The 23115-nt window shown below is 39.0% G+C and overlaps 1 protein-coding gene across 5 annotated transcripts in view; it reads left to right on the top strand.

Annotated features, from left to right (window-relative positions):
- Positions 1 to 23115, top strand: part of THSD7B (thrombospondin type 1 domain containing 7B) — a 316607-nt gene that overhangs the window by 48064 nt on the left and 245428 nt on the right. For all 5 annotated transcript variants that reach the window (XM_084524236.1, XM_084524235.1, XM_084524238.1 and 2 more), the window contains 2 exons: positions 6644 to 6737; positions 8410 to 8583. In XM_084524236.1, coding sequence (XP_084380362.1) covers positions 8445 to 8583 — 139 coding nt within the window. In that variant the 5' untranslated portion in view covers positions 6644 to 6737; positions 8410 to 8444. The remainder of the gene's footprint in view (positions 1 to 6643; positions 6738 to 8409; positions 8584 to 23115) is intronic.

Raw genomic sequence — 23115 nt, 5'->3', positions numbered from 1 at the left:
GTCTGTCCAGGCCAATTTGCACTAATGAACGGAGGTCCATTGTAAAGTAGATGAGTAGATGGAAGGAAAATGAAGGAGTTAGTAGCAAGGCATCACACAACGTGAACCTACATGGACAGCTGTAGCTATAACTGTTTATAGTATTTATCCTTACATGAGACCCAGCTTTCACTTTTTTTTTCCCACTGTAGAAATAATGAAGGCTGTGCTGTAGGAGATTCCGTCACAGCACTTCACAGGCGATGTTTGGCTGGAAATTAAGAACCACTCTTTCAGTGTTTGATTAACAGTTGCTCCTCTGCAGCGCCCGTGAGTTTTTGGAGTGTTACGCTGTGTGCATCGCGCTCCATTTTCTCCTTTCCTATAGGCTTGTACTTTGGTGTACTGAAGTAAACAGCTGATGACAGAGGATGCATTGGAATAAATGTTTATTTCAGCACTTTGGAAATGAGTTTTTGAAACAAAATTTATCTTGTGGATGTGTCTGTTCAAATTAGCTCATTTGCGCATAGACTAGAGCTAGGTAGTGCAAACAGCAAAATAGGAATGACTAGATATCCAAACAGAGGTGTAGATATCGTAGGAAAGAAATGATTCTTAATGTAAGTGCAACAGCAGAAGGAAAACTTGATACATTCAGGAGGTATTGGGCTCACCCTCTGCATGTGTGTGTATGAGAGCAGGCTGTGGATCAGGGTAACTTTAGCTGTAGTCACCGCTGCATGACCAAGCACTGAACTGAATAACAAGTTGAAATGGTAACATTTTCCTGCCTGTATCTAGTTAATTTGTCTTCTCAGATGCTTAGGTGTGTGTATATGCACTCAGTTGCTCTGGCTATTGTATAAAATCATAGAGATGCCTCAGATATGCCAGTCCTGTGGCGAGGATTCAACCAGTCTTTTTGCAGGAAAGCTTTGTGAGCCTTATCACAGTGACGGACATCCCTGGCCAAAATTTTGTGGAGATGGCCATCCCCTTGTGTCACCTGTACAGCCCCCCGAACAATGAGGAAACCTCTCTGGCTGTGGCCACGGGGTTGCATCCTGCAGCTCTTGGTGCTTGGGAGACCAGGAGCTGGGGTCTGGAAGGAGGAGGGAGCCGATGGTCCTTCCCCTGCTAGCTGGAGCTGAGGTCCTCGCCGAGCTCGTGTGCCCTGTGGTACCTGATTGTATTATTTTGACCTTGTGTTTAAGATTGATAAACTCTGTGTGGTGGCCGCATTCCAATAAGGAGGAAAAAAAACCCTGACCTGCAACCTGCAATGCCCTATTAATGTCAAATAACATAAAGTAATAACAGAATGCAAAAGGAAATCGCTGCAGTAAAGCAATTTAATTTCTCTGAACTGAAAGCACTTTAATGGGAATGCTAGGAAAATCTGCCGTTGTTCGTGCAGCAGAGGTTGTGAAGTATTTTCTGTCTTTTTTTTTTTTTTTTTAAACTCTGTTGCCTTGTAACTGGTGACTTTGAAGCTTTCTGTTGTTTCCAGCAGGAACGGTCATGCTGCTAAAGTAGAGAGTTTGCTCTCTGCTGAGTCTGATTTCCAGGTTTGCCTGTTAAAGGGAAATAATTTGAAATACTAGTTTTCAAATGGTATTATAGTCCTGAACGTGCATTATATGCAATGTTTCGCCAGTAAAGTGAGGATAATCCTCTTTGAACAACAACTTGCATTTACTGAAATGGTGTTGAAAGCAGTGCCAGCTCCCTTTCTCTTTGTCTGCCTAATTGCAATTTAACAGCAATCCAAGACCCGTGCAACTGTGACTGCAGTTCTTAGATACAGCTGGGTTTGACAGGACCCTTAGTTCATCCATTGCCAGTGATGAAAGCTACAGCAGAATAATATATTGATAACAGACTCAAAGTTTTCTCTAGCCAATGAAAAATAAATAAAAAGAAACTTCTGTTACCCCACAGCTATAAAGTTTCTCTGCTGTGGAGAGGACACGCCACGGTATGAGAGCCTCACAGAGCTCACTCCCATGCTGCGCTCTGCGGCGCTGGCTGGCAGGCATGCCGTGAGCAGCCACCAGCGTGCAGGTGCTAAAAGCACGCATGGGTTCAGGGCTGGTGCCATAAGTTTAGAGGGGAAATCTCCACTGAGTGCTGTCAGATGCAAAGATCTGCTTGGTTGTGACTTGGGAGACGTGGGAGCTGTAAATTGCTGGAGACTGGGCAAGTAAAATGAGAAGTGTTATTTATGCACACTCAGTTCTTATGCTGCACCCTAGGCATTTGGCATTGGGTCCTTGTCGGAGGCAGGATCTGGGACTTTGCAGAAGTTTGGTTTGACCTGCTGCAGCCAATCTTAGTATTTAATTAAGTGTATGAAAGTGCACAAGCAGTGTGAAAAGGTTACTAAAAAGTTATTGGACACTTTCTGTGTTCTGCTGCTCAGAAAAAAATCAATGCTGAGTTCACAAGAGAAACCTATCGACAGTCTTGAGCATTTTGATCTTAATTGCTCTGTGCTTGTTCCTGCTGTGAGGAGTATGATAATAGTTCGAAGAACATTTGTGAAGGTAAATTAGCCTACTTTGAGCTCTAAGACATGATGATGAGAGCACCAAAGGGTCCGTGGCAGTTAAATACCATCGAAAAGTCCAAGGCTTGGCTAGCATTTGGACATTCGCGGGCTGGATGACACAGCAAATGATCCTTGTGGAAGGAAATGTCGGCGTGCTCCTTGGTTCTGGGGAGAGCCATCACGTGGCTGTGCACCTGGGGAGGGTCAGGACCGTGCCTTTCACAAACCTGTGGCCATTGACTCCAAAGTCTCCTTTAGCAGAGCGCTAGCTGTATGGGCTGTGTCCAAGTGAAGCCAGTTTTGCTTGGGCTGCCTGCAAACCATCTCCCGAACCAGGTTCGTCAGCACAGTGAAATCACGTCTACTTTGTTACTGAAAGTCAAGTGCCTTTCCATAGAGTACGCTGGAGGTACTTAGCGTGAACGAGATGTACCAGAAGTGCCATTTCACAGAACAGTTCTGCTCGATCACTGTTTTAATTAAAGTCATTCTACTGATGGAAAGTCTATTCTCTGGTGTTTTCTTTAATGTAGTCATAATGCATCAGTTTGAGCTCCCTTGCTAGAACATCTTTCATTATAATCCACTTGGCTAAGTTTATAATTAAACTTCTAAATTCAAACCTGCCTTTGTTACATTTTTAGGATATACATAAACAAAAAGCAGGAAAACTTAGGATTCCTGTTTTTTAACCCCAAAGAAATCAATGCAAGTCAAGAAGCAATTCACTGGCAGTAACTTCATATTCTTGCTTTTAATCCCTGGCATCTTCTGTAACTTTGAGGCTAGAAATTGTTGAATAGAAGGAAAACGATGAAATCATTAGGACTTGTACAATTTGACTATGGAGATCACCAAAATAATTGTACTGTCAAACAGGGTGAGTAAAGCTAGAGCCTGCCTACCAAGCTTTTCACAGCTAGATGTTGGGAAAAATCGTTAATGGTTACATGTGAGAAGGGACCAGCTGGAACATGTGCTCAGCTTGGATGGGGGGACGGGGGAGCCTGCTTCCCCTGCAGTTTTCACTGTGACCTCTCCAGCAGCCCCATCTCACATGGGCTCTGCTCTCCATTGCTCTGTCCTGTGCTGGGCTGGTTATCGGCACTGAGGCACAGGCACAAACAGGCAGCAAAACACAGCAGCATGCAGGCAGGCTTACTCCCAGCCTGGAGCAGGCTGTCTTAGACCGTCTGCTGCTTGTTTGTGGTTATCTTCTTTGTGCAGATGTGTGAACACCAGATGTTCTTCCAGGCATTATTCACTCTTACAATTACCGGAGCAAACTACCAAAGAATTATGGAGCTTAATATTTTGATTCCTGTTGAGTGATCACTTAGGACAAAAGTTTAGTTCATTCATACTGCATGTTTTTAGCCAGGATTTTCTGAAATGCTCCTGGAAGGAGATTAAATATTCTTAACTGCATCTTACAAATAAAGAAGTAGAGGTATAATAAATCGAGCTACTGTTCCCTTTTATGCAAAGTCTCTCTCCTGAAATCAATGGGAGAGCTTGCAGAATTAAGTACTAGTGTCAGAGCATGACCTTAGGTGACTTTTCACTTCTTTTTTTTTTTTTTTTTTTTTTGACAGGTTTCTGACACAGCTAGCCCTAGGAATTAGGGTGCCTGTATTTTAACTAGAAGCCTGTTTTAATCCAGATGTGTCAGCAGAAGAATGTGGTGTTTGTTTTCTGTAGGGTAGTAAAGGCAGTTTAGTGTAACTACATGTTCATCACTAAATAAATAAACAAAGGGCAGCATGCTGGTTTAGGACAGAACAGAGTTAGTTTCTTGGGTAACAGCTTTCTCAGAAGGCAAGGCGGATTTTACAGGTATCTGAGGATAAAGAGTATACTGCAAACATTCAAGATATCTAGGGATATCACAAGCAATGAGTCTGCTGTGTGAAATAGGCGAAGTTACATAATTACAGCTTAGATTTACATTAAGAAAATTTATTCATGATTAATGATGCCTATCTTTGTGCTAGACATCTGCTAAACGATTTATAGCCCGACATAAGAGCTGCAACCTCTTTTGTTGTTGTTGTTGCTGCTTAGTGCTTGGGGTGACTCTAATTGTGTTGTGTGTTTTAAATGGAGAAAGCTACCCAGGTGTCCTTGTAAGCATCCCCTTCTCATCCAAAAAAAAAAAAAAAAAGTAGGTTGCATGTACCTGTGATGGGGAAGACCACAACTCCCAGGAAACACAGGGGGAATTTAACTGATGTATGACAAGGCTGAAACCATGCCTTAGATTTGGATCAGTTTAGGCTGATCTTTTTTTCTAAGTTGACTTATAAATACTGCATAAGCCCACGTTGGAGCAGAGCCAGATTGAATTGTCTTGAACCACTGAAACAACGCAGAGAGCCTGAAGAAATGTCTCGTCCTGTGGAAACTCGCCGAAACAGCGACTGGTCCCTGCTTGATGGCGTGGTGTGTGCAGACTGGAGAGGAAAAATTAGGCCATCAATCTTTTGTCTGTCGGTGCTGGATGCTTCTGAGAACCCCGATGTTTGTGGGATTAGCAGAGAGCCTGTCACTTGGAAACATCTGCCTCGCGGTGCTCAGCCACAGCTCGTGCCTGTCTGAGCAGCGCCTGGAAAACAAGAAAAGTTTTGCAGAGGCTCCTTTCCTCCCCAGCTGAGCAGGGATTAGACCAGGGTGTTTCACTGATGTGGAAAGGGAAATTAAATTTTGATCATTTTAGAAATAAGATATTTGTGATCTGCGTGTTTGTTTATTTATAGCACTTTGACACTGTTCGAGTGCCTTGTTTTCTGCAGAAATATAGGTTTCTACAGGGAAGTCTGCTATTTAAACTAGTTTTATTCCACCCTGTCGTTAAGAGAATTAGTGAATAAGAAAATGCAAATGTATTTGCCATAATGACTAGAAAACTTGAATATGGCTTATTCAAGACTGCCTGTGTATTCCCAGCCATTTTACCTAATGCACTTTACCCTTGTTTTTCTGAACTTGATTCCATACAAACCAAACAAAACTAAAGGCATTCTTGTGTTCAATCCTTCAAACACATAAAAACAACAGCTTATTATTTAATTTCATGAGAATCCATTAGTGCAGATGATCACTTGGCCAGGGTTGTATGATAAAGGATATTGAGTACATCTAGATAATCGCTTTTGGAAGAGTATGATGAGTTTCTGAGTAAAACACATCATGAACATATTTAAGCAGTTGCATGAATTTAATCATGAGTAGTCTTGGTAAAGTCAATTTTTAAAATGTAAGTTTTTTTTTTTCTTTCTCATTTTTTCCTCTATGTTTGCCAGTTTACAGCTAGCCATGCTGACACATTTGGGAGCTGAGATATACTGTAACTAAATTTGATGTGAAGTGTTGGTGGCCTTCATAATGTAATTTATTCATGTTTCTGTAGATAGCATATGTTGCCTGTGCAATAATTTTTTATCATATCAGGACAGAACAGCTACTGTTCCAAATTGTGTTATACAAACCTAGATATACAGACAAATTTTTATTGTGCTTACTGTGGTGTAAATCAGTGGGCTCTGCTGAGCCCTGCTGGGGTAGGTGAGATTAGAATCAGTCTCGTGGTGTCTAATTTATTTCTGTTTTTTTTTTTTTTTCTGACTTAATGTAATCTCCATTCTTGCTCCATGGGGAGCAGCAGCCAGTTATCTTTGTAGTCTTGTCCAAAGCATGAACATATGTGAAACCCCTCGTTTTGGGCAGGAGTCTGCTGCTCTCAGGGATTTACTGCTGTTTACTGACCCTTTGAATGCTGAGAAGATGGCAGTGTATTTAGAAAGCTGCTGATTAGCTCTACTTGTGCTTCATTAAAAATCTCAGCATCTTTATTAGCTGTTATGGGAAGGTTCTTTGGACTTGCCCATTTCATGCCCTGACCTGTTCAGGACACGATTTTTACTGCGTTCTCCAGGAGCTGGAGAGCTGCCCCGCAATTCAGAGGAGTATTGTCTGCCCAGGGCTGGGCATGCTGGCTCTGATTCAGCACATGAAGCTGAGCATCTGAACAATTTCTTTGCTGGTATTGCATTTTGGGGTGCGAACAGTGTTGAAGTCAGTGTCACTTATTCCTTCTCTTTCCCTTGACAGAAAGTTGGTGACTTCATTTTTTGACCGTCATACATGGTAACTGCAATGCTGAAGACACCGGGGGAGCTGCTCCTCCTCAGCTCTTCTGTGTGAGGTGAGCATTGAAATGGGCAGAAAGATTACCTGCAGAATGCCTGAAGGCCCCCTTCTCTTTGAAGGACTTCTCTACTCTGTTTGCATTGGGGTAACGTCTTTCCTCTGAGGAATAAATCTTCTGCATCTCAGTTCTGAAGGATGCTCAAGGTTTCAGAGCTTCGCTTCTGGCCTGTGTGGGATTCCATAGCCAGTGTTCTGAATCAGATGTGAAATGCTAAATTAACCTAGCAGACGTGAGAAATACAATAAGTCTGTTAACATTGCTTGAGTTGCGATATTTGGTCAACTTGATGGGTTTTCAGGCCTTACCGTTTGCCGTTCATCTGCAATGTAAGAATGAACTAACCCAGATAACAGATATAACATTGTATCCTCTGCCATAGTTAGTCAATATCTGATTGTATTTAATTGCCTGAACTTATCGTGATAGAAACTGTTTCAAAGTAATTTAAATGCAGCTTGAAATTAAGTTTCACCATCTATTCAGTATGTACTATTTTCAGGTTTATCTCCAGTTTCTTATCAAGAACAATGCTGTGTATTATGTATTATGACAATGTTGCATTTCATAAGGTTAGGAATGTAATGGAATTTTCTGGGCTAAACTTCTAATAACTGATAATTTTAATGAAAATCACCAAGATTACGCAAGTGAAGACCAATCTTGAAGACAGGTGTTATCTCTGCTAACTCTAATACGGATGTGGCATTTTTACCTGTAAAAGTAGGATTAAATACTAACATGCAGAAAATTTTTGAGAATTTAAATATAGTATAAATACAAAAGGTATTACACAAGAAAAATTTGATATATAAATTGACATGAGAGACTAGCTTTTGTTTAACATGGCAAGTACCATGTGCCAGCATTTTTTTTGAGAGATCAGAACTTTTTCCATTTGAATGTGGATGGATTCCAAATATCTTCAACCATGTAAAACAAACGACAAAAATAGCCCTGCATAAATAAGTGCCTAGTTAGTCTATTTGTAGGATGAGAGAAATAGTGATTTCAATTTCCATGTTGAATCAGGAGTTTCAATATTTGGTTTTGTTGTGCCTTTCTTATTCTCTCATGTTTTGGAGCTTTTCTGATGTATGTGAACAATTTCAATGTTCACTGAAGCAGGCATCGAGAGGTTGGGCTCCTGCTTTATGCAGGAGACCCTGATACTCTGCCACAGAAACATTCTTGCTTCCGACGTTGCGTGGTGATTATTTTAATGAGCTGTATGATATGAAAGTGCCCCAGCTATACTGGACTTGGTACATTCCTTTCTCACTCACCATGTGGCTCTGCTATGCATCTGAAATGGTGGAGAGCTTCATTAAAATCCCTTAGACAGAGAGACCTCTCCAGAGTAACCGGCTGTTGCTCTGGACCTCAAAGATCAGGATCGTAAATGCAAGTCCCAAACTCCAGAGAAATCCCTGAGTTATCTCTAGTTTTCCCTTCCAGGCTGGTTCATCACTAATGAGCAGTGCCTTGCTTCCCTGCCTTTCCTGGGGTATTTCTCGTGTTGCCTTTGTGTATCTTATATTCATGCATGGAATGGTTAGAAGACAAAAGAAGGGCCATTTATTTGCATTGGGAGGTTGTTAAAAGCTTTGTTAAGAACATTTAGTGACTTTTTTTTTTTTTTTTTTTTTTAAATTTTGGTTAATTCTAGGACTGAAGAAGACCAGAAACGGAATTATCTGAATTATGCTTCTACAACAGAACTGGGTTTCTCCTCTTTGGGCATGGCAGAGCCTGGGGAAGTCCTTCCTTCTATTTGTTTTCTTAATGTTGCAAACAGCTGACTTGGAAGCCAGGAGAGGTCATCAGTTTGTCTGGAGAACAGGTAGGAAAGAGATATATCAGCTATCTACTAGATATTTCCTGAGGTTGAGAATGGAATGCTCTTCATTCTGTTTTAGCTCAGTAAGAAATTTAAAAAGCCTGATAATGTCTTCTATTCTATTTTTTTTTTTTTTTTTTAAACTAAAAAATGGGGATTTCATCTCTACTTCAAAATAGTAATTCATTGAGGTATGCACCAGAGTGACTCTAGAATATAACTCTGGATTCCTTAATGTTTTTAATCTAAGAGTAGAATTTTTGCTAGATACTGATAGCATCATTTGAATGTTGCTTCATTAGTATTCAATACTTTTCTTTGCTCCATTGAATGAAGAGGGTACACTGGTGTCTTTCAGAATAGACAGTCACAAGTCCATACTCTTGGTTCATCTATTCCTAACTAGTAATTTGTTGGTACATGTAGTGAATTATCTTTATTCATCAGGCAGATTGCATACATGCAGTATTGGAATGTTCAAAACTGAGGCCATGCAATGTTTGCAAAGTTTTCTGAACACATGTTGACAATACTGCAATTGAGTTACAGGGAGGAGGTAAATGGTACAACATAAATACACAAAACCAAGCATGACACATTGGATGCTTATTTTGTAGCACAACACAACAGCAAATACTGTTCAATGAAATGGAAAGATTGGCAAATTCAAGTAAAAGAAAACACTCCATGAGAAATATGCAACTGAACTAGGGGTTTCATTGCCCAGGATACCTTTGAGATTTGGCCTTTTATGACTGAGCAACAGAGCAGTTAAACTTCATGGAAAAATGATTTTCCCCTTGTTACTCTTTAACCCAGCAGGCAGCTAAGCACAACACGGCCGTTCGCTCATTCCTGCCCTTCAGTGGGATAGGGGAGAGAACTGGGCTGGAGGGGGGGAAGGATTAAAAAGTCATGGGTTGAGATAGAAGCAGTTGTGGGACATCCCTTTGGGCAGCCTGGGTCAGCTGTCCTGGCTGTGTCCCCTCCCGGCCCCCGGGGCACCCCCAGCCCCTGGCTGGCAGGGCAGCACAAGGAGCTGAGTAGTCCTTGGCTCTAGCTGAGCCCTGCTCTGCAGCAGCTGAAACATTATGCTCATCCCAAATCCAAAGCATAGCGCTGCAGCAGCTTTTAGGAGGAAAACTAAGTCTATCCCAGCTGAAACCAGGGCACTTATATATATATATTTTCTTTTTAGAGGGGTTCGTCCTTTCTTGGAGCAGTTCTGTCTTCCTCCAGTTCACTGTTATAGATGTGATTTCTGAACAAGTTTTGAAAGCCAGAATTGTTAAGACAAATTATGCCCTTCAATGCAGTTCTACTTTTCTTAAGTTCTGAGGTGTATTGTGCCGTGGCAAACAAAGACTTTCTTTCTCCAGTTAAATTTGCATCTCTTTATATTAGTGAACAGTTTGTTTCATTTTTTTATTTTGTTGAAAGCTAGTTTAAAAGTTAAATAAATCCCATACCAGAATGTTTAGTTCTAGTTTGAAATGAATGATATGTTTACCCCAAACACTTCTTCTGTTAATGAAACAGTGTTATATATGAAGCCCCTAAATAACTCTGCAGCAGTAGTGAAGAATCAGCTTTTCTAAACTGTGAAACTATTTTTTACAGTTATTCTAGGTAATAACAAAACTGGCTGAGATTTTTCTCAACAGTTTGAACAGTTACTTGTTAGGGGAAGATCTTGGTAAAATGGAGCTAGGTGTCCTATAGTCAGGGCAGAAGAAATAATGGCATTATTTTGATAATGTTACTGTATGTGGTGCAAATTTCATTTCTGTGGCATCTGCGAGCATGCATAGCAAAAGAAAAAGCAGTGACCTTGAAATTAATTTAAAAAATTGTAAATAGTCTGACATCAGAGTGGCATATGTGGCTTGGTTTTGTATGTTGTTCCTTTGTGATTAACAGTACCTAAAAAACAAACAAACAAACAAAAAAAAAACAACAAAGAAGGTGTATTTTTCTTTCAAAAGATTGCAGAGATAAGTTTTGGGAAGATGGGGATAGTAACTTTAATGGAACAGGTGGACCCAGAGAGTTAAGGGGGTTAACACAACCTCTTGTGGCACGATATTAATAATAAAGCAACCTTATGATTTACAGCATGGCCTAATGAGCTCTGTAGTACAGGCAACAGGAAAAAATCACCCTGTATTTTGAGGACTTGTGTGCCCAATTGAGAGGGGAAAAAGAAGTAAAAAGCACAGCACAAGGAACCTAAAATTAAGTAATTTTAATGTCAAAACTGAGCAGATCCGTTCTGATAAAAGGCAAACCTGCAGCTGCTTTTTTTTTTTTTTTTTTTAATGAAAGGTTCTAATGAGCAATCCCTAATGAGAAAGGTGATGATCTGTTTTGTTTTTAAATCCTGAGTTGTCTTTTGCAAGCATGGCGAGTTACATGCTGTAGAGGAATTCAACACCTTATTGAAATGCCATGCTTTATAATTAAATAAAAGCATGTTGGTGAAAGCTTTGGCTTGGGGAATATGAATTTATACGTGCTATATTAAAAACAAAAACAAATAAAAAGGCAGTGCATCAGCACTGAAGCTCATAAAGCAGGCCTTTTTCTTCCCCAAATCCTTGGCTGTATCTAATAAAGGCTCATACATATTCATGCTTGGCTTGACGGACTTGTTATAGCAATTGTACCAAAATCACTGCATCTCCAAAAAACAAAAACAAAGACCCAGGCTCCGTCTTTCTAAAGTTCAAGAACTTGGCAGTGTGAGATAGTTTATACATATTCTTCTCTCTTGTGTTTTACTTGTTTGTGGCCTGCCTTAAAGCAATTTATTTTTAGTTCTTGTTTAAAGAGATGATATAGTAATATCTAAATATCTTTCCACTGTATCTTTTGGTTTCCAGACATTACTTGTCAGATACTTATTTTGTGACCACCAGCCTAACCATGAAAGCAATAATTATACCAATTAGATTACTCAGCAACCTTAAAGAGCTGAATAATTTTCCAACACTTGCTAACTAACAAAGCAGTTTTAGTGATATAATCTGGAGAAAATTTAATTGGATTTAAACCCTTGTAAATTAATATTGTTTAATGCAATACCTAATTAAAAATTTGCATATTTCACCACGTTAATTTTTATTCAACTCTTGAATGTTCCTAAAAATGCCTAGAATTGGTGTAATGTAAATATGTTTATGTCTTGGTGGTGAGTGAAGCTTTTAAAACTCTAAATGGAATATTGACATATATGTGAATCCACAATATGATTTTAGTTTTTTATTTTTTTTAATTTTGAAGAAATCTATACAAATGAACTCTAAAATTTAAATTAAGTCTAAAATACTTGAAGTGCCTGACACTCAAGGAGCTGATAATTAGGATTACAAAATGCTGAAAATACAGCTAGTTGCAGAGATGCCTGCAGTTACTACATTGGCAAGTTGCAGGCTCACCATCACTAATGATGACTTCAGTTCCTCCATAAACTTACACATCAGTAACAGTGCATTTGTTATTTTCCCTGAACTATGAACAGAAATGAAACGGATAAAGGCATATGCCATAGAAGTGGTTAATGGAGCTAAAGCAGTGACGTACCCTTTTAAATAAGGGGAACACTTGAAAATATGGTTTTGTAGGATGAAACTGTTTTGATTTTTAGGAAAAAGTTCTCTGATTTTGCTAAAATACTATTTAGCATGGAAATAATACTCTATATACTACAAAAGGGGGAAGAGGAATATTAGAAACCCAGATGTGGCATCCCAGTGATTTCCTCAGCAATAATTCTCTCCACAAAATGAATCACGGTGGGGATTTAGCCCAGCAGGGACATGCTCCCTGTTATGAATGGAAGAGTACTGATAGCGAGATACCAGCCTGGCAAATGAATATGTAATACAGCTGATCATAGCGGAGAGATTTTACCCGAGGAAGAAACCATTAATCTTTCGGTGATGTGGGCTTCTGCGAGATAGGTGTGGTGAGCTCTAAGTTGCATTGCCCCAGGTGAGCACAGGAAACTTTCTTTGCTTGAGAGTTATTACCTGTATTTGAAAGTTATTCCTAAAATAGGGCTAGCAAATGATTTTGATCATTAGACTTTCTTCTGAGACAATCTATAATGGAAAAGATGTGAAATGAACTTTTCAGAGAATGTTCTAATGTGGAGGAACCTTTGAACTACTAGTGAATGTGGGTGAACCAGTGAGGACCAAGATGAAAAAGATCTTTTCTTGTCTGTTCTCAGATAATGCTGCCATGAAATACCCTTTCCCAAGGTCTTAATTTCAGGAATGCCAAGCGCTGGTTTGGAAGTGTCTTTGACCTTGTGTGTTAAAAGACAAACTTATACCTACATGCAACAAATGTTAAAAGGAGCCCAGATCTTCAAAGGGCAGTGGGTCTCCAAGCTACTGAAAAGATATTTGAAGATAGCACTGCAACAAATCCCACTTCTTTTCCAGTGGAAAAATTAAAGTGGAAATTTAGCCTCCATGTGACCAAATTTTGAATGATTCTAAACTTCTTCAGTATCCTAACAGTTTAGGACAGCAGTGGTTCTTTTTGTTTATGGGTTGCAGTCTTGTCATATCAACAATTTATAGGTTAAAAAAAAAAAATAATTTATTAACTGCCATTCTAAAACTAGTCTGATTGTTGCCATAAACTGGACAGTTAAAAAGTTGCCCTATACTCATAAGCTTTCATAATTTTACCTTTAAACATTGTCCTCGGAATTGTATCGAATCTCAGATGAGATTTTTCCCATTGATGTTTTGCAATTTTAATTAGAAGTGTCTGGCTTAATACATCTCAGAATCACATAGATGCTGCTGGTTTTGAACACTTTGTAATGAAAGTTCAATTTGAAGTAGTTTAGTTTTTAATCTTGTAGTGTATTTTCATTAAATAGCCATTTAAAAAGTACTTTAAATATATAAAAATCAACACAATAATTTGAAAATAGTTCATTGGTCTAAAACACTTCATCGCAAAGAACGTACTTTAGTGGACATTATAAATTTTATTTCTGCAGAATGTTTTTGAATCAATGATATTTAGAACTTTAACAAAGTTGTTTTGCAAAATTTCACTTGCAGCAAAATTTAATATGCTGGCTGATCTCAGTCACTGATACTTAAGAAGATTTAAGGGTGGCCTCAAAGCTAATATTGTATTTCCATGAAATGGAGTGCAATATTTTCATATTGCTAAATATTTGGATTTATGTCCTCATTATTCCATACCCTTTCCTGTACACATTTTCATCTCTCTCCTCTATGCACATCTAAATTTTATTACATTCTGTTCTGCTGCTGTACCTCATGCTTATTTCAGTTCTTCCAGCATGGTGTCCTCATCTGGTATCGTTTCTTCAGCAGTTAAATCCAACTAGTCTTGGAGTTGTGGAGGCGCATCTTCTGGGCTTACTTTATTAAACCTTTGCAAAGATGGCACAAATATTTATGTGGGTGACACATTTCAATATTGCTGGAGACTTTGTGTCCTCAGGCAATAAATGCTGGTGAGTTTGTCAGGGAACTGGACATATGTACCCAAGAGGAGCCCAATTGCTTCTGAGGAGCCTCTCCTGCACTGGAAGCTCATCTTGGACAAGTGTGCCACAGCAGCCCACTGCATATTCACCAACGGCCTGCCACTGTAGCTTCTGGGGGCACGGATGTGGGTCTGGATTTATCCTTAACCCCCAGGACTGGAAGCTCAGCGTATGTATGAGATGTGGCTGACGAACAGCCTGTTAGTGCAGGGAATGCACTGAGCATCAGTGATGTCTGAGCTGTTAAAGGGGAGTGGGAAGCATAGTTAGAGCAGTAGAGGTGCTTAAACTGGTGCCTTTCTTCCTAGCCTGTAAAACTTAGTGTGTTGTTATTAGCTCTAGTTTCCTGTAGGGACTCAGACACTAACAAAACGTTCTTCTTGGTGGCACTATTTAGCAAAAGAATCGCTTACCTCTGTAATTCTAGAAAAAATGTACTACTGCAAGCAATATGAGAAATGTGGAGCATCAGTCAAATTAAAAAGCCAAGCTAAGGAGGAATCTAAACTGAAACGTATGTTAAAAATAACATTTTCTATAGCTTTTCTCCAAGAGCATACTACTAGCTCCTCATCAGAAAGGAGCACAGTGCAGCAGCATGGCTGGTAGGCTGTGCTTGCTGAGTTCAGATGTAAGCTTTTACAGCATGTGCCTGGTAATTTTGTTATTGTTGGGCTCACAGAACTATTTCAATAGTTCTCTTACACGAAGATTATGTGCTTTAACAAATATCTTTGTCTAACCAAAATCAAATGTTCAGTAGGTGGTGGTTTAAACTAGATTACACAGGAGATTCACACTAATCTTTAAATGTCCCTCTTCCCTTCCTGAGAATAATAGTTTTTGAGAATAAGGTGTTTTTTCTTTTTTTTTTCCTTTTTTTTTTATTTGTTGGTATTGGGAAAAGTATAAGTTAGGCATCTTATCCTTTTCTTTACTGAGTAGTTACTATGGGAACAGAGCTGTGGGTCACAGGGGAAAATCTGCAAAAGTGGTTTCTTTTAAATTGTTCATTTAAAAGAAAAAGGATAGCTTATTATTGGAATTGTAGTACTTTTCATTCAACTTTGTTGGATTGTATTGTTGTACATATTTCACTCACAAAAGAAGCACAGTGAGTGGCAAGAAAAACAGATGGGGATGTTTTTGTACTTCTTCCTTGGGGTTAATATTTTTTTAATTGAATGCAGCTGTTGGAAAGATTTCTGTTGTTACATATAGATGGAACATTAAAAATGGATGCTCAAGTTTTCAGCCTGCTTCAGTGGGGTACTAGATTTAATTATTCTGCTGCCCTTTTTCAGAACCCCATGGTGTTTTTTAAATTATTATTATTATTATTATTTATTTTGAATAATTATATCTTGAGCCAGAATAAGAGCTTCATGATTTCAGTATATAAGGATAATCACTTCCTCATTTAGCTATTACCTAGAGCAGAAGTATAGTGGGTGAACATGCACAAAATTGTACTACAAAACTCTAAGGTCTCTACTAGAGATCCCTAAGTAGATAATACAGCTGAGTATTTCTAGGGCCACAAGTTTTAGGTAGTCTACCCCCTATATTTTTTTTTTTTCCTGATACGTATGGGAATAGTCCTGCTGTCATCAATATTGTCTTTTTTTTTTTTTTTCCCCAATTCTTCTCTCTTTGAAAAATGTGAGTAGCATAAGCCAGGAAAATGAAATGGAGAAGTTAGAATGGTTGAGGGATATCTCATGGTAATCCAGACTATTGACATAGGGCTCGCATGGCTTATTTTAATCACCTTCAGCTGGTTGATAGATATGATGAAATGCCTGCTTAATAGAATCTCAAATATATTGGCTTCAGCTTGTGCAGAAAATGTCCGATGAGATCAGTAGGAGCATGGTGTGTGAGTCCAGAGGCAGTATCTGGTCCTTACTGTTGATTACCCTGTCTGGTGTCTACCACTTTGTAGACTTCTACAGTTTCTTCTTCTAGAGACCTTTTAAAGTTTATGGTTAACTGCATCTCCATGTCATTTTTGAGTATAACAGTGATTTAGGATTATGGAGCTAAATTTGGAAAAGCACGTTAAAACCTCATTATAGTAGTTCTAAATATATTGGTTGTGTGTGCTGGGGGATACATTGTAGGCAGTTGCTGTAGTATATCCTGCTTTTGTGTGCGTGTCCTGGAAGGCTAGCCATGAAAAATCACTTTTCAAATTAGAACTTAATAAAAACTTTCCTGCTCTGAACACTAAGCCCTACTCCCCGTGCGATTAGTGGTTTCATTTCTTTCTCAGCAGTTGGGTAATGATTATGGCTCCAGATGCTGCAGGAGTGATAAAGAGATTGATTAATTTCACTTGAAAGGGCATATGTTCAAAGAGGAGCCAGTCGAACGCCTTGAACGCCAAGCCCACGTTGCTGCTGCTTGCACGACTTGGTACCCAGCTGTTCCCGAGGAAAGTACCAGTAAACCTACGTTATTTATCTAGCCAGTATATTTACTGCTTGGTTTTGCCCACTCAGTGATGTATTTTTTTTCTTGTGTTCCACAGTCTCTTGCTTTAAAAGCTTTTTGTGTCTCTCTATAAAGCAGAGCCATAAAACTTCTAGTGGAAGACTGAGAAGGGGCTGATGTCAGCACAGCACACAACAGCACACAAGTTCAGCGTTGTGCTTATCCATTCGACAGAATGAAATGGTAATGAAACGAATCATTTTCCCTGGCATAATCAACAGCAAGTTTAAAAAATCTTCCAAAATCTTATTTGTAATAATAGCTCACACCGTAAGACTTTCTGAATAATCCTGACATTTAAAGAATTAAATTTTCACTCTTATTTTTTTTTTAAATTAACATGTAAGGTAGATACTTCAGTAAGTCTTTATTGGGTCTTTATTGACCTATGGAATAGGTCAATGCAAGCATAAAATATGGCTGATGGTGCTAGCCATGTGATTAAATACAGGGCCACAGGATATCTGATATTTCTTGTGTTATCATTTGAACTTTTTCACTGATTTATGTCCTTTGGGGTTTATTCTGTCACCCGAGATCCTAAGACCTTCAAATATCAATAGTTTAAAAATAACCTCCGATGTGTGAAGCATGTTTTACTTTTCTACAGTGTGACATTTATAACCATAAACTTCACAAGTTTGAAGCTGTGGAAGGCAAAAATAAACTCTGTATATCTTTAAGATCTTTTGACCCATTAGTTAAATTGCTTTATACCACCCAGTTGCTTTTAAGCGGAATAAGCACTTGTTTCTAGCCATTGAAAATCTTATCAAGCTACATAGCTTCAAGGTGCAGTAAAAATGAGTTAAAATGAAATGTTTGCAGCTCTGTGTTAAATGTCTACATGGTATGAGAAGAATATGCAACTTGAACTTAAAATATTTTTGGTTCAGCTAATCTAGCACATCTGCTTTTTAGCTGGTATTAAGTACTTTGTAGCTCAAGTATAATAGTATCTTAGCATAAATCATTGTGAATGTAGAAAATCTTGATTTTGCAGACACATATTCCTAAATTCAGCTTTATTCTCTGCTGACAGGGAGCTCACAGGGTGTAAAGTTGTATCTGTGCCAAACAGGTAGCTGATGTATTTGTTTTAAAGTTGTAGTAGTCTGATAGCAAGGGTTTATCCAAAGTTTAACTCTTACTGATCACGCTTTCCTGTTAAGGAAGTATAAACCCTCCTTCTGCATTCCTCTGCAAGGTGTTAAGGAAACCTTACTTTTAGAATTTGCTCCAAAAATGAAATAGTGAAGGGGGGGAAAAAAAAAGAAGAAAAAGCTAAGTATATCCTTGTACACATAGCACTGAAATGAAAGTTACAGGGCACGTCTGAGTGTTAAGTGTATTGCTTATGTGTTAGTGCCTACGTGTGTGTATATTTAAGCATTATTTTTTGTGTGTATTTATAGGCCCACTGTGTATAATCGTGTTGCCATATAAGCAAGGACACTGTTATAGAGGCAGAAATAGAAACTTAGCTGCAGTGTTTTGAAAAGACTGAAGGAGGATGAAATGAGAGACAGGGAAGTCAACGTAAATGATGACAGTAATGTTATTGTGCCCTAAGGGTCTTGCAAAGTACCGTACTTAAAACCAATTTTTGCTTTGTAGATAAGTGAGCGTGTCTTGTTTAAGTCAATATACGTGTGCAATTGGTGATAAAGCTTGGTATTACATGCCTTCTTTGATATTTTTCATACTTATGCTTTAAAGGTAACGTTATACTTATGTTCAGAACTCTGTAAAGTATTCTATGCTTTTTGTTATGAGCTTTCAAACGTGGTTCATCGTTTAGTAGTAGGAGTTGAGACAGCCCAAAACTTTCACTCAACTTGGGTATTTATTGATGGCTAATTGACTGCTGACCTTTGCTGGGATTCTCTTCAAAAAAGCAGTGAGTGTGAGTGACACCAGGGGGTAACAACTCAGGTTGAAAAGCAGGTGAGAAAATGTAATTCTGTAAGTTACATTTAAATATTGGGACTGTTGTGGGAATAAAAGCGAAGCTGAAAGTCAACAATAAAAATTCTTTCTTTGCCCTCAGATACTTAAAATTCTTTATGTATTTGGATTTTTTAAGTGTTTCTTACTCTTCTTCACTGTGATTTACTTGTCCTTGATTTATTTATTTATTTTTTTAAATGGATAAGCCAGCTTTCAGAGTCCTCACATTGATTTAATTATTATAGCACACAGGGCCCCAAATCAGATTTAAGGCATTTTGATACATTTTATGGAATAAACCAGTGAACAGGTGCAGAGGATGCAAAGCTGCTGGTATTCAAATCTACTAGATTATTCTGCAGGCAGAAGATTCCCCATAGACCTTAACTGAAAGGTCAGGAGCTAACCTTAGTATATGCTGTTTAGTATAATATATTTGTCCTAAATATATTGAAACTATGTGTTTGTGTCTCTCAGTGTATTGGGAACTAAAGAAATTGTAAACTCATGGTGTTCTGAATATATTACCAAATAAAGCTATGCAGCATTCAATAAAGCAATTACATGAGAAGCATTACAGTCAACTTCAATTCCAATATTAGCAGTAATAATCGATCATTTTCAATCCCAGGCATAGTCTAATCACTTTTTGTTGTTGCTTTCAAAGGTTACATTACTCAGTTATCTTGCAACTGAGCAACCTTTTCATGTTTGTGTCATGTAGGATTTTATAAATGCTCTTTCTTTTAATCTCAATATTTTGGCATTGGCTATTTTGCAATACTTGAAAAATTTCCTTAACTTTTTCTCATCCCAGTATCACTTCTTACAGATCTTAGATCTTCTACTCCAAAAATATTTTATTGTCTCAAGCAACAAATGCTTTTCTTTTTTTTTCTTTTTTTCTTTTTTTTTTTTTTTTTCTTCTTTCTTTTCAGTATCTCTGTAAAACCTCCTTTTTCACAGAATCACAGAATGGTTAAGGTTGGAAGGAATCTCTGGAGGCCATCTGGTCTGACCTCCCTATTCAAGCAAGGCCACCCAGAGCCACTTTCTCAGGATGCTTTCAAGGTGGCTTTTGAAGATCTCCATGGGTAGAGACTCTGCAACTTCTCTAGGCAACCTGGCAAACTATTTTTTTTTTTTTTTTTCCTTGTGCATATGTTACTACTTTTCTTAGTCATGGAATATACATCCTACATACCTAATTCCATTTAACGTCACCTACAGCTTGTTTGCATGCAGTTGAAGGGTTTTCCTTCCTTTGGTACACTTCAGAACATGAGCCTGACCTTCTTGCATGCTTACTCATCAGTTTGATCCCCTTGACCAAGAAAGGTGTCTCTCCTCTGCTTTGGTCTCAGCTGTGTGGGCTGTGCACTGCTGACTTCTATTAGATACTATTGCTGGTGGATATTAACCGATAGGAGCTAGTTAAGCCTCTCTGACTCCTTTCTTAATCAAGTAACGTGGGTAATGGTTAAGGATCTGTTCAGACAATTGAATTAACTCCATTAGATTAGTAAGTGACTTTAACAAAAAAAAAAAAAAAAAAAGACAGAGGGCAAGATGGATAAAGGAAAATTTCCATTAAGGTTTCTTCTTGCTTCACCTCTCAAGGAGAAGCAGCACGCTGGGTAGGTTGTTGATAAAATGAAAGACGTGATTCAGATTTTCTACTAAAAGTATAAAAAGGGGCTCATTTTAGGCAAAATCCTAGATACTTTGGGAAAGATTCTTGTTTCCAGGTCTTCCAGAACCAATTCTAACCAATCCTATATGGTTGTGGTTAGTGCCATTTAGATAGTATTTCACGTTGTGATTAATGTTGACTTTTAATCCTAACCTGCTTTACAGTTTGTTGGATTACTGTATCTTGGATGCTCCCCCCTGGCCCATAAATTTGCTTCCTTCATTGACTAGCAAAATTAACATGTTATGCATGAATGAGAATTAAGATGTCTATGACACTTAGCTTTTTCTCATGTAAATAGAATAGCTGGGAATTTTTTTGAAGTGTAATTTAGGAGTACAAGTAAGAAATGACACTCTATTGATTAAGAGTAAATTAAAGGATATTTGTTTCATTTGGTCTTTACCTGCCAATTTTGCCAATACCATCAATTTATTGCTGATGGTTTGTTTTTAATGCTACGTTTCTTCATGCCTGGCTTGAATGTGCATTTTAGTGCACGTAATGGACCTGGTATCCTATGGAAATGTGCAAGTATGTTCTGGTCTGCTTGTCTCAGGGTAGCTGTTAATGGGTGGTGGGTCCATATATCAGAAAACACCATCACAACCAAAATTCATTCAGTTTTTACCTTTGTATCAACATAAATATATTCAATCTGACTTCTGTCATCCTGATGCAATGACAGCTGCGCTGAGGTGACATAGGCTGTAGGGTGTTATATGGGACTGGTAACTGTTAATATCATAAATAATTCTAGACCTGTCTTTAAGAAAAACAAAATATTAGATTGGTAAATGCCATATGTAAAATTTTATAACTTTCTCATAAAACCCTTTTAGTATCTATCTGGAGACTGTTGATAAACTTTCCCTTAAGCATACATACAAATTAAATGTGGGAACGTGCAGCTAAAAGAAATTGCTCCAAGGCAATGATTCACAAGGATGAAAAATCAATAAGAGTTTCATTAAGGAAGGAAGGAAAGTTTAGACAGGCTCTTTGCTTTTCTTTTCTATGGAAAGTAGAAGGAGAAATCATTGATCACTTTATTCAGCTTTCTTCTTAGTCATAATGTTGATGCAAGTATTCTGAAGCATGAATGTGGCTGGGTGAAAGAATCTTGCATCTGTAAGCTCTTCTACTACATCCCCAGTGGAGCTTTCCAAGTTCTTCTCCTTTGTGTCTTCCTTTTCACTTGTGTGAGCAGCACCTGCTCAGAGCTTGGTTAAACATGGCTGTATTTGAGCAACAAGGTGCTGTGTGAATGTACAAAACTGCAGCAGCTCTGAGCTGGCTCCTGTTATGTAGCTGTGTAGGGCACCTTTCTATGTTCCAGTTCGAGGTGCAAGGAGCCATCTCAGTGCACCACAGGTGTCTGTAACCATGCTGCTTATGCTACTGGGCTTGCTCTGAGTTTTTCAGTGGACAGGATTTCTTGTAATGAAGGGCTGAAAATGCATCTTGCAAAAAGAAGCCCAGAGAATCAAGTCCATTGAGAACCACCAAACCACTGCCGAGAGGAGCTGTGCCCACCTGGGGGGGGAGGTGTCCAACCCCTGCTGTAGCCTTGTTCACCAGTGGGTGATTTGGTTCTGATAGCTGATGTGAAGGAAAATGGAAATGTATCTACAAAGGCTTTCTCTTGAAGCAGCTTGCTGAGAGGTGACATGTCCTGCAGCAGGTCTGGTGGGAAGGAGTAATGGGAGGGCAGGAGGAAACTGTGCAGTGAATCCCTGTGGGGCTGGTGGGTGATGGGGAGGATGTGAGCCTGTGTGGGTGTCGCATGGAGCTGTGTGGGTGGGTGAGCCTGTGTGTGGACCTTGACATGGGCATCTGCTTCCTCCGTGTGGAGCTCCTGTCTGCTCAGCAGGCCGTGTTTGTGGAAGCTGGGCTTCTATAGCAACCGTATTTCCCTGCCATCTCTCTCTCTCTTTTATTTTTTCACTTCTGCTATTAAAACTTGGTGATGACACATGTCAACAATCTTGTGGTGACACTCGGCAGTTATGCATCTGTTTGTTTTCATTAAATACTGTTTTTTGAAAAGTTTTAGTGGCTACCCGATTAAAGCGCACTCAGACTAGGCAGAAGTGCTCTCAGCCAAGAGCAAATTTATTTCTCCAAGCTTGTTTAAAAAACAGGAATGCTGGCAGGCTTGAATAGTAAATATGAGCTGTACATCTTGTTCAGTAGGCTTTTTCTGGATGCCTAGCATGAACCAAACAAGGGAGTAAGTGAAATGCACGTGACTGAGGGCCCTGACAGCGCTGTGGTGATGGATTAAAATCAGATGAGTGAAGCTGCTGCCACCCCTGACCATCTGCCCTGCTCCTTGTTGCGCATCCCCCAGCAGCAATATTTGGTCTGTTCATGAATCAGCTTTTATAAAGCAGTTTGTGCTCTGGAATATTAAAGTAAGCTCAACAGGGGCTGATTTACTTTAATACGCTTCTCCCAAACGTTTTAGGGGGAGCTGCTTACAGCACTGCTGTGAGTAACCCAGCGCCTGCTTGCTCTGTTCTGCCCTGGAGGCTCATGGTGTGGGCAGCCCTGCCTGTCCCCATACTGTGCTTCCTTGCTTCCCTGACCATTAGCAGAAATGCTGCTCTGAGCCCAGAGTCTCTGCTCAGTGTATTTAAAAACTTGTGCTCCAGTTTAGCACTCCTGTAGAAGCACTGTTACCAATTTGTAAATGTTTCACCTTAGTTTAAGAGCACAGTACTATTTCTTACTCAGATATTTATATGACAGCATACACAGTGACCATCTATGCTGTCATCTGCACACGGTGTGTGCTGTAATTTGGAAGTCTCCTGCTTGGTTTCAGAGAAAAATTGGGCTAAAGTTG

Source organism: Aythya ferina (genome assembly GCF_964211825.1).
Source record: "Aythya ferina genome assembly, chromosome: 6".
NCBI classification, from domain to species: Eukaryota; Metazoa; Chordata; class Aves; order Anseriformes; family Anatidae; genus Aythya; species Aythya ferina.
This window is presented reverse-complemented; position numbering and strand designations above follow the sequence as displayed.